Source organism: Annulohypoxylon truncatum (assembly GCF_022578515.1).
Source record: "Annulohypoxylon truncatum strain CBS 140777 unplaced genomic scaffold F4807scaffold_8, whole genome shotgun sequence".
NCBI lineage: Eukaryota > Fungi > Ascomycota > Sordariomycetes > Xylariales > Hypoxylaceae > Annulohypoxylon > Annulohypoxylon truncatum.
Genome location: NW_025953794.1, coordinates 1,137,993 through 1,148,604, shown reverse-complemented (window position 1 = coordinate 1,148,604; position 10,612 = coordinate 1,137,993). Strand labels below are relative to the sequence as shown.

At 48.8% G+C, this 10,612-nt stretch overlaps 4 protein-coding genes across 4 annotated transcripts; 1 reads left to right on the top strand and 3 right to left on the bottom strand.

The window, feature by feature from the left end:
• Positions 1-1,006: 1,006 nt before the first annotated feature.
• Positions 1,007-2,567, top strand: F4807DRAFT_458345 (NADH:flavin oxidoreductase/NADH oxidase; the record flags this gene model as incomplete). Its single annotated transcript, XM_048001194.1, has 4 exons — positions 1,007-1,599; positions 1,651-1,900; positions 1,959-2,275; positions 2,378-2,567. 4 exons carry the CDS (start codon positions 1,007-1,009, stop codon positions 2,565-2,567), a joined length of 1,350 nt encoding a protein of 449 aa, XP_047856662.1.
• Positions 2,568-2,584: 17 nt separating this feature from the next.
• Positions 2,585-4,935, bottom strand: F4807DRAFT_417665 (uncharacterized protein). Its single transcript, XM_047997260.1, has 3 exons — positions 3,974-4,935; positions 2,669-3,918; positions 2,585-2,607 (listed from the first exon to the last, which is right to left on the bottom strand). Exons 1-2 carry the CDS (start codon positions 4,303-4,305, stop codon positions 3,048-3,050), a joined length of 1,203 nt encoding a protein of 400 aa, XP_047856661.1. The 5' UTR covers positions 4,306-4,935; the 3' UTR covers positions 2,585-2,607; positions 2,669-3,047.
• Positions 4,936-6,400: 1,465 nt separating this feature from the next.
• On the bottom strand, positions 6,401-7,039 carry F4807DRAFT_388654 (uncharacterized protein; the record flags this gene model as incomplete). The annotated part of the gene is made up of 2 exons (XM_047995879.1): positions 6,401-6,509; positions 6,579-7,039. A coding segment is annotated over one exon (314 nt), but the record flags the coding sequence as incomplete, so codon positions are not given.
• Positions 7,040-8,524: 1,485 nt separating this feature from the next.
• F4807DRAFT_458342 (WD40 repeat-like protein) lies at positions 8,525-9,802 on the bottom strand (the record flags this gene model as incomplete). Its single annotated transcript, XM_048001193.1, has 4 exons — positions 8,525-8,697; positions 8,753-9,411; positions 9,472-9,607; positions 9,673-9,802. The coding sequence occupies 4 exons, from the start codon at positions 9,800-9,802 to the stop codon at positions 8,525-8,527; spliced, it is 1,098 nt and encodes a 365-aa protein (XP_047856659.1).
• Between the last annotated feature and the right edge of the window lie 810 nt (positions 9,803-10,612).

Here is a 10,612-nt window from a genome sequence, read left to right as displayed (position 1 = left end):
AAGGATAGAAAACGCGCCAGTTAAGTTCTATCCATTGATGAGCTAATCGGCTCGCGGGAAGGTTGATCCTCCTCGATGGATGAGTATAAACTTGGACCGTCATCTAACAAGAACCGCATCTCGGCCGACCTGCTGACCCGGAATCGGTCCGGTGAGACTTCAAGCTATAAGGTGGGCCGGAGCGGGAACTAATTCTTAAGTCAACCGCCTACCTCATTACAACAGGCCATAGTGGGTTCGTTGCAACTTTTCTCCATGGTGTGGATACTTTACATACGCGAGATGCAGATTTCAAGGCTCCAACCCGCGTCCAAGTCTACTATACCTCGGCTATTCTTAAGACATCAGTAATCCATGGGCCACGGCATGCGGTCATAGCTCATTTCATGATCATAGGTACCTACGTTGCCTACGTAAGTAAGCACCCCACCAAGGTACCAGCACTAGATCTTGAATCAATACTTAACATGGGATATAATACCGCCTATCCTTTAGTGGGTATGCTTCTAAAGTCTTCCTCGGAATTCGGAAATGCACGAGTCTGACTATAGTGCTAGAGGGAGATAGTTAAGCCGCGGAGGGTTCGAAATGGAAATAACGAAATATATGACATTATACATAAGTCTTTTCAAATAGCACCAAAGGCACCAGTTACGCCGTGTCAGTTGTCGAAGCTGTCGGGGGTTGCAGGGTGGCAGGGTGGCAGGGTGGCCGGGATCAAATTCATGAGTCAATATTCCCAAAAAGGGGCAATGGTCCTGAGCTGCCTGCGGTAGCTGACAAATTCCTGCATCATTAGGTAATGTTTAGTTCACAACTCACCCGGCCATAGCATACGAACGTACGAGAACCTCACCCAAGATCCTCCAGTAGCGTAACGTATCTCGCAATGTGTGTATACCTATTTAACTCGAGGGCTTCTCCATCCAAAGTGTCCTCATACTTCCTCAGACGCTCAACCACAACCATTCATTCGTAGCTTTGAACTCGAAGGAAATCCATCACCATGTCGCCGAAACGTTTCCACAGCGAAGGTGTCGACCCTGAGCCTCTAGGGCGCCCTTTGACATTTGAGTTTAGCGGTAGGACTGCTATGAATCGGTTCATGAAGGCTGCGATGACGGAACGCCTCTCGACGTGGGATCCCAAAGATTTTCTAAAGCGTGGGATACCCACCAAGGAGCTGATCAACGTGTACAAGAGATGGGGAGAGGGCGGCTATGGCGTTATCCTGACGGGGAACACGATGCTGGAGTATGATCAGCTCGAGGCCGCGGGCAACCCTATCATTCCCAGAGATGCGCCATTCTCTGGCGAAAGATTCCAACGCTTTGCTGACCTGGCATCTCAAGCCAAGGCGCACGGAAGCCTCATCATTAGCCAATTATCTCATCCAGGTCGCCAGGTTTCCGCGGAGATCCAAGAACACCCTATATCGGCAAGTGATGTTCAGTTGGAAGGGCGTATCCTAGGTATGACGTTTGCAAAACCGAGAGCCATGGATAAGAAGGATATTCAGCAAGTGATCGATGGGTTTGCTCATGCTGCGGAATATCTTTATAAAGCTGGATTTGACGGGATCGAGTTGCACGGAGCACAGTAAGTGAATCCGTATACGGTGTCGAGGCCAAAGACTCACTCGGACTATAGCGGATATTTGATAGCGCAGTATTTATCACCGACTACCAACAAGCGAACGGACGAGTACGGAGGCTCGCTCTTAAATCGCGCGCGCATCATCTTCGAAATTGCCGATGAGATTCGCAAGCGAGTCAACGACAAGAAGTTCATCGTGGGCATCAAGGTCAACAGCGTAGAGTTCCAAGAAAGCGGGTTTACCACCGAGGATTGCAGAGAGCTATGCGCCGCCCTAGAGCAGCGCAGTTTTGACTTCGTCGAGGTATGACCATGAAATACTTGAAATTTGATGTACGGTTGAAACTGACAAGGGATTATAGCTATCGGGCGGAACGTACCAACAGCTCGCCTTCCATCACAAGCGAGAGACTACCAAGAAGCGAGAAGCCTTTTTCTTGGATTTCGCCGAAAAGATCGTGCCCCAGTTGACGAAGACTAAAGTTTACGTTACAGGGGGTTTGCGAACCGTAGACGCCATGGTGAACGCGCTCAAGACCGTAGACGGGATCGGATTAGGAAGGCCCATCGGTAACGAATTCGATCTACCGAAGAAGATGTTGGACGGGCGCGTAAAGAGCGCCATTGAGTACTTTGACGAGCAAGATTTCGAGCTCACAAATATGGCAACGGGCACACAGTACGTCTTACAAAGCCCCCTCAGCATCCCCCTCCCCCTTTCTATCCCTTCCCCGCGACTTAGATTTACGATTTCTGGAAAATTGCTGACAAGAATTGTTAGGATACGACTAGTAGGAAAAGATAAGGAACCGCTGGACCTGAGCCGAGACGACCACAAGGACGTGTTCCTTAAGTCTATGCAGAAGTGGGCGCAGGAGATGAGTGAGGATAAAGATCACACCAAGTACGGGTACGTCGACATCGAAGGTCTGAAGTTGGAACCGTATGGGACCCCGTACGCATCAGCTTGAATTTCTATTGCCATAGAAGACTGTTTATTGGCTCAGATTTCTGTAATAAGAAGCAATGTCAGATAGACCATACATAAGTAGATACTATTGTTATCACATACAGCAGTTTTATTTTCTATCCAGTTAACCTGGCACCCAGGTACCATCGTAGCTAGACCACGTCTTGCGCAAGGTGAGACTTCTGACTTCGTATCTAATGGAATATCGACCATAGATGGGCAGTAACGATTTCTTAGCCGGCTACTCCGGGCTTTCTCCATCTAGAGCCCTGAGCAGTAGGTACGTCCTCTCCAAATTCCCTTGGTAAGTTCAAACACCTTAAGCTAACCGCCAAGGTACATAAGCAGTTGGTAGTTATTTAGAATACATGGATTGGAAATCTTTCTATAACAACCCGGAATTGCCTCCGTCAAACGCTGTCATCTAATCATAGTACGCCCTGTCTCGCAGAATACGCAACTGATGAAAAACGCAAGGCTTTCAAACCGACCACGTTTCCTTCCTCAACCTCCCCGTAAATATTCGCGATACATGTGACATCCAACTATTTCTCGCGCCGCTTCCTGCCAGCTCTGCCGGATTATCCTTTGTGCCCAGCGGATCCCCCGGTCCAAGTTCCGGTATCGGCCCATCAGTACCTAACTCAGCATCCGGCACCTTGGCCGGAAGGTCCCCCGGGCTTCGATGCGGAGGGTTTGACCTGCTGGACCATTTACCCATGACTTGTTTGGCCCAGAGTGTAGGTTGGAAGGGAAAGAATGCCTCTATCTTTCCGGCGCGGTACCGACGATATCGACGAAAAGTTACCGTTGCCAAGAATCCGAGTATGATCACGATGAGAATCCCGGACAAAGCCATTGCCGCCGTATTTGTACTCGACGCAACGTTTGTAGAACTGCCTTCGTTTGCACTAGGGATCGGATTATTCTCGCTACTGGTGGTAGATGCGGTTCCAGTTTGGATCGGCACCGCTGTATCCAGTTGACTAGGGGACGAGAGTAGGGATGTGCTTGTGGGTAGCTCTATTGCAGTAGGTGTAATAGGGGAATTAGTAGACGATGCAGTCGTTCCAGTTGAGATTGCTGGGGGGGCGAATAGTACTGAAGTTATTTCGGGTGGTGAAGAAGTTGGGAGGGTGGTCTCCGTTATACTAAAAACAGATGATTCTATAGTCACGTCGAATGGCCGGCTAGAATCTAATGGGTCCAAGGGGTCTGTTTGGAGGCTGCTCAAGTCTTCTTCCCTCCAACGGATCTGTATGGCTGGTCCTACGGTGACAGAAGGACCACTCCCCGAAAATCCCCAGATGCCACCTCGAAAGTCGGTTGTGTCCGACGTGCAAGCGAACCCGCTAGATGGAATAAGTCAGGCTATCATGGAAGCGGGGTTAGAGGCTTTCATCCTACCTCGGAACGCAGTACATAGCAGTTTCCCCCGACGACGTGGGCGGAAATCCTTCGCCGATGCGGTCATCATTTGCGGTGCAGCCTACGTCGAAGCCGCTGGGACATATCGCTGGCGAGTAATAGGCAAAGCCCTTTTGGGAGATGTTATCGACCCAAGAGGGGGGATCGCATGAGGAGGGTCCTGTGGTAGGAAACGCCGGAAACTGAGATGGCGTTTTCGTCGTCGTTAGCAGCCACGTAATTGGGCACGGCGGAGTGAAGACTGTTGTAAGTTCGGAAAGGCGCTCGCCAAAGGTCGTCTGCTGCTTAGCAGTCGTCGTCGCCGGCGACATTGGCAAAGTATGTTAGACGGTGGAGATATAAGAGGCTTCCGAGGTTCATATGCTTAGGGTATGAGACCGAAGACAGACTCCCCGCGCCCGTCAGCATCACCGTAAGGACATGCGAATAGTTGATGGGCGAGCAAACTTGCGCGCGAGCAGACACATCTTGAATCTCGTAGATCATCCATCTGGCCCCGCGGGTCGGTAGTCTGCGGCTTGCCTTAATATTGTGCGGCTGACACCTCTTGCTTCCCCAGTCGCACATTGATGAACCCCGGAGCAGACCTGGAGCTCTCCGAGATGAAGGGTCCGTATTTGATCTATCGCGATCCTTATTGGCTAATTCTAGGCGACAACGGCTTGCCGAGGGTTTGAATACCTATATAGGCGTCGCTTTAAAACGCCGTCAAAACGTGTTGGTGCCCCGCTCACACGTCTGGAACTCCCCCTGCATTACCCCCCATTCAGGGTTCGGTTTGCCTTGAAAGAGGACTATTGCCTTTTCAAGAAACCGTATACCTACTCAGGTATCTCCCGGCATCTCCCTAACATAACATTTATCTAGGTAGCTTTCGAGGTGTCAGAGAATCTTCCGACCTCCGATGCTTGTAGTAAGCATACCTAGTAGGTAGTCTGTACCATATACCGAGATGTAAGGAGATGCGCAGTCCGCCTTGCTTTGCGGCTGAATACTACCCGCCCAAGCAGCTTTTTCGCCCATATTATTCCCATGTGGCAACAGGTTCTTTCCTATAGGACTGTAGAGGTGCCCGGAAAATGCGAGGCAAAACAACCTGGGTAGGTACATGGGTCTATTCAATTGGATGTGTCATAACTTGAAGACATCTTCAAACGTACCTACAGCCGGTCACATCCGTAGTTGCGATATAGAGACAGGTATGTTTCACTTAGTGTGATACTTGAATAATCACGGTTGGGCACCAACCAAGTCTTTAAGTAAAGGAATCCTTTGAACCAACAAATCAGCCTAGTCTTCCTTCAAGGCAGATATATCACACAATCATTATAATTCCCTGTACTGACCGCCGACTATGTTTCAAGGTTTATAAATCATATATCCCCTTCTTAGGAACTAGCGCCGTGTACATGATATCTTAGAGAATTACATAAGGAGGTAATTATGCAATTGGAAAGCGGCAGCGTTGCCCGCAATACTGTTGCAGCCCTAAATATTTTGATCGTTAATTGATAGGTATCTTCATAGGCCCCTTTTAGTTATTAATAAATCCACGACCAAGCGCCGAGTAGGTATGCAATGGAAAAGTAGAAGCAAGATTAACATTTTCTAAGCTATTATACATAGAATTCTCCATAGTTCTTAAGAATTCCGTTACCTACATCATGAGATCTACGCCCATAGAAGATATGTAGGCAAACAATCAGCAGCAGATATCGTATAACATTATAGCAGTGAAGCACAGCGGTCCAGCAAACTTTCCTAGGTATTTTCGTTAATTAGGGCCATCAAGTATCCCATATCATCGCCATGTTGTGCCGGAAAGGGGTTGGTATCGTCCGCAACATTATTTCCATTGTTCTCGCCAGCGAGCTGTTCGACTTGGTCTCCGGCATGATGCTCGGGATATCGACCAGCATTGCTCGGGTCATTTCCACTTAGTCGATGTGCGACCCTAGCGGCCGCCAATTGTTACTAGGCACAGCCATGAGGATTTGCATCTGGTTGACGCGACGCTCAAGCTCGGCAACGGTTGCTCAAGTCATGATCAACTCGTTACTCAACGTTCTGACCTGGTTCTGCAGATCTCGAATCTGAGCTTGATCAGGATTTAATTCCACTTCGAGTGCGGCATTAGCCGAGTTGATGGAAATGGAATGATTTCCAAACTGGAAACCGTTAGGTGAAAAAGCCTGTCCGTAGTCTATGTGGGCCTGTTGGCTTTGAGACCTCATTTGGTCTTGACCTATCACGCTATCTTGTCCTAAGATGTCGGCGAGAGGTAGAGAAAGGGAGGTGGAGGTAATGCGAGGGCTACCAAGCCCGAAGCTATCAGAGCCGCCACCAGGCGGGTCGTTTCCCTCATTTGGGGCCTTCTGTCACGACAGGACAAAGAGCCTGTGGGTAGGTGGAAGCTATCACCTGCCAATTGAGCCAAACAACCACCAAAAGACGAGAATCGCAAGTCGAACAGCCTCGCGATATTACAGGTGATAAGGCTGATCCGTCACACCTTCTGTGATTAAGAAATTAACAATCTTTACGCTTGAGCTGTGACCGAGGCGGATCTAGAATGAACACTTACATGGTGGTCCGGGACTCCTGTGAGTCCGGGGGAATGTGATAGCGGTAGTAGACTCGGATCCGTCAAAGAGTCCGTGCCGACTCTGGCATCGGTAGAAGGTGTAAGGGGATTCGAGACAGCCACATTGCCACTGTTGGCGGCGAGGTTTTAGCGTTCAAGGAACCTCGCCATCTTGCTTTCTACATCCTGTCCCTTTGACCGACGACGTTCCATTACCATATTCTCGTCCGCTGCTAGCAGTTTCTTCTTTTCTTCCTCGGAAGCCATCTTGTACTCCTGAGTACTAGATGTTATCCCCCAAACACGAGTTATCGCCTTGGTATCGAAGAGTTTGCCGTCCTCTGCTACAAGTTGCTCTTCAGGTAAATTATCTCTGCGTCTGCGTGCGCGGATGGTGTTTCTGTTAGTGGAATATTCCCAGGGCTGTTTGCGCTTCTTAGAAGGCATGCTTCTAACCATTATCTGCCTTCGTAGCGAAATAAATATAGTAAGATAATGTAGTATCTAATGTTTGAACGATAGTGTGGAATATGTAAAACAAATACAGAAGATGTCGGGTAGAATAAATATCGTAACGAATTTGAGCGAATTGCATTCTGTAAGGGCAACTTGGATGGATACTCATTAAAGAATCTACCACTAAGGACGGCTATTTAGGAAGCGGCGGTCTGACTGCTGGTGTTCGAGATAGGTGAAGCCATCTGGTTATATGGAAGGGACGCAAAGACGACCCTATCAAACTACCTAAATATTCAAAGTTTTAACTGGGTTTGTTGCTTCACTTATGATATATGCGCAAAGGAACGTACGGGGTGTACACCTCTCTTGCCCATGGTCGCCGTGTCCTCGACAGCCTACTCAAGATTAAATAATGGAAAGAACACATATATACAAGGTCCTTGGAGCTCTTAGAGGAGTATAGAGCTCTAGGGCTCTTCCCAAGCCTAATGGATATCTAGATGCAAGGTCTAATTGTAAACCAGTAGTCGTGGGTACGTCACACAGTCATATTGTGTAGCATTTACGTTAGTTACATATCTAATGAAGATTTATCGGTGGATTAAGGTCCGATACGACATGTAGGGACATATCAGTCTTATTTCCTGCTCATACTCGTCTATCCTAAAGGTCATGAGAAAGAAATCGGCTCGCTTGTGCATCGTATCCAGCGTTCACAGATTATGAAGGCTTTCACTCTATCAAAGTACATTTGTCTTTGTATAGGTATACTTTTAAGAACTTTATGGACATCCAGTAATGTTAATCGGAGTGATTTGTTTCAACCTATAAAGAAGCAGCCCAGATGGGATATACTGTAGGGTAATGAGGACCTGGTAAACGGATACTTCTTGTTATAGGTAATCACGACCAAATGTCGCCCAAGGTTTGCCAATAGAAAAACTACAACCTCCCTTGGCAGTAGTGTAAACCTGGAACGGTAAGACCCAAACCCCTTGTTCCCACTGACATGTCCGTCCGCTCCACAACTAAATATTCATATACGCATCAAACATCACACTCATCACGAATTTTGAATTATTGAAAGACCAAACAGCCTCATTGTACCACTACGGGGTTGCCTTTGCAGGCTCCTCTGACTTTATTATCGCATCTATGTCTCACTTCCAAGCAATATGGTGCAATAGTACAGTGATCCTCCACCTCGGTGCTAGTTTGACACATCTAGCAACTATAAGACGATGAATACCTACGTCAGTATCATCTCGGACTATTCATTCCGTCCATGACCCAAGACGGCTAAACATGCTGTCCAATCGAATCGTGCTCGGTTAGAGAGGACTCGAAGAACATCGAAACTCGGTTAGGCGACAGCATTTTGCTTTTACGGAGACAGAATTTTGCAGTGGTTACTTGGAGGGATCGCTCGACATGTCTTCGCTGTTCTTGGTCGAATCAGTCAAAGCCTGTCGTCGAAGCGCGTTACCCTATTCGGCGCTTCGTTCGGTCGCCATGTTCGCACCTCCACGCCAGAGGCCGTAGAACCCTTCGCAATTCTTCCACATCTTGATAGTTCCGTCTTCCGATCCGGTAGCGTACAACTTGCCGTCCGGTGAGAATGCCACTGACCAAACAGGTCCATGGTGGCCCTTGTGGATGTCTGCTCAAAGCCGTCAGTGGTGGAAAGAATTAGTAGGTATACGAGTAGCACGAACCTATCTCTTCATCGTCATCCCATCTGTAAACCCTTGCCCAAGTCGCTGGGATGTCTTCGCCGACCACGATCTTCCTGCCCTTGGGGTCCAAGGCGACGCTTGCTACCTTGTAGCTCATCTTGGTGCGCTTCAGTTCGTTCATGGCACGAACACCGCCCCAGAAGTAGATAGACTTGCCAGCAGCTACGGCCAGAACCGGCAATCCCTCGCCGATGTCTGTCTTGGACGTATGCTCTGGAGCCAGGGCGCAAAACTCGCATGATCCGATCTCGCCGTCCAGCACCTCCTGCTTCACAACGCTTCGGCTAGGCAAGTCGAACCAGCGCAGAGTGTTGTCGGACGCGGTAATCAGGATGTTAGGATCCCTTGTCCAGACGATGAACTTGATAGAGGCGGTATGAATTCCAGCCCCTATCTCGAAGGCCGAGGAAGCCAAGATGGTGGACGGTACGACGGCGGCCTCGGCGTTGTTGCCATTTGTTGCGGCCTCGGAGTTGGAAGGAGGTTTCATCTCGGTGAGATCAAAGATGCGTAGCTTCTTCTCCATACCGCCGGTGGCGACGAGATCGGAATTGTCCGGCGGGTAGGCGACGGCGCGAACAATATGATCGTGCTGCAGAGTGAACAGGAGCTCACCGGTGTGGGTGTCCCATATTTTTCTGTCGGTTTAGATTAGCCAATGCCTACACGTTTCCAAGGTTAATGGGGGAAGCACTCACGCGGTGAAATCTGCAGAGGCCGTAGCAGCGGTAGCCGCATCGGGGCTAAGTCTAGCTTGCCAAACAGCACCTTTATGTCCGATAAAGGTGCCGATCCAGTCTCCAGTCTGGCCGTCGCGAAGCATCGGGTTGCCGTCTAGACGAGTCAGCTATTAATATATACTCTAAATGGATACTGAAGAGATGGGCAGAGGTACGCACCTTTGCATGCTGAGATCAGGTAATACACGTCATCCTTCTCGAGCGGCGAGAAACTGATGTGAGGAACAGGACGGGAATGGCCGTGGCAGGTGAGAGGCACATATTGTCGGGAAGCTTCGGGGGTGGCCATCGCGAGAGTCGGGCAATGATATTATGTTTGAAAACGAAACTTCGCAAAACGTCGCGTGGAGTTGAAACCAAGAGACTCAAACCTGAACTTTGGGACGAGGGACGGTTGAATTGCCCGTATGCACCGTTGTAGATGTATTGTGCACTGGTTTGCGTGCACTTCGATCGATCAATGAAAACAGAAGTCGAGGGCGTAAAATAGTAGGTGTGTACCACGTAGGTGGACGAGAACAATTGTCGGCGATGAATTAGATGCGCCGCAAGATCAACCGAGCAGCCGAAAAAAACGAATGCGACAAACAAGTGAGAGTAACGTTGGAAAGACTAGTGAAGAGAAGAAAGACGGATGTTCGTGACTATTCGTAATGGGTCGTGATGTTCAAATCGCAAAGGGGTGGCCGGAATAGAATCGCATTCGTTCATTAAAGGATTCGGAGAATGGAGAATGGTATTTGGATCGGCGCGAATCGTATTTGGATACCTTTTGTATTTTAAGTATGTCCAGATTGAACTGAAGTGGATGGATAGAGTTGTCCAAAGAACAGAGTGATCGAAGTGTAAGGTCCCAATATTGAGAAAGAGAGACGAGGGGGAGAGGGAGGGGGTGGTTGAAGTTATGAGAGGCTTAGAGAGAAAGGAAAAAGGTGTCGAATGTGATGTTGAAGGGGTTTGGAATGGAGAACGGATTGGATTGAAGATTCAATTAACGAGCCTCAACGACGCGACGGCTAGTTAAGTGGGCCCAAACCTAGATCCATTGTAAGGTGCAAGGTGTGAGGTGGGGGTATATGTACTTAGATACCTTAGCAGC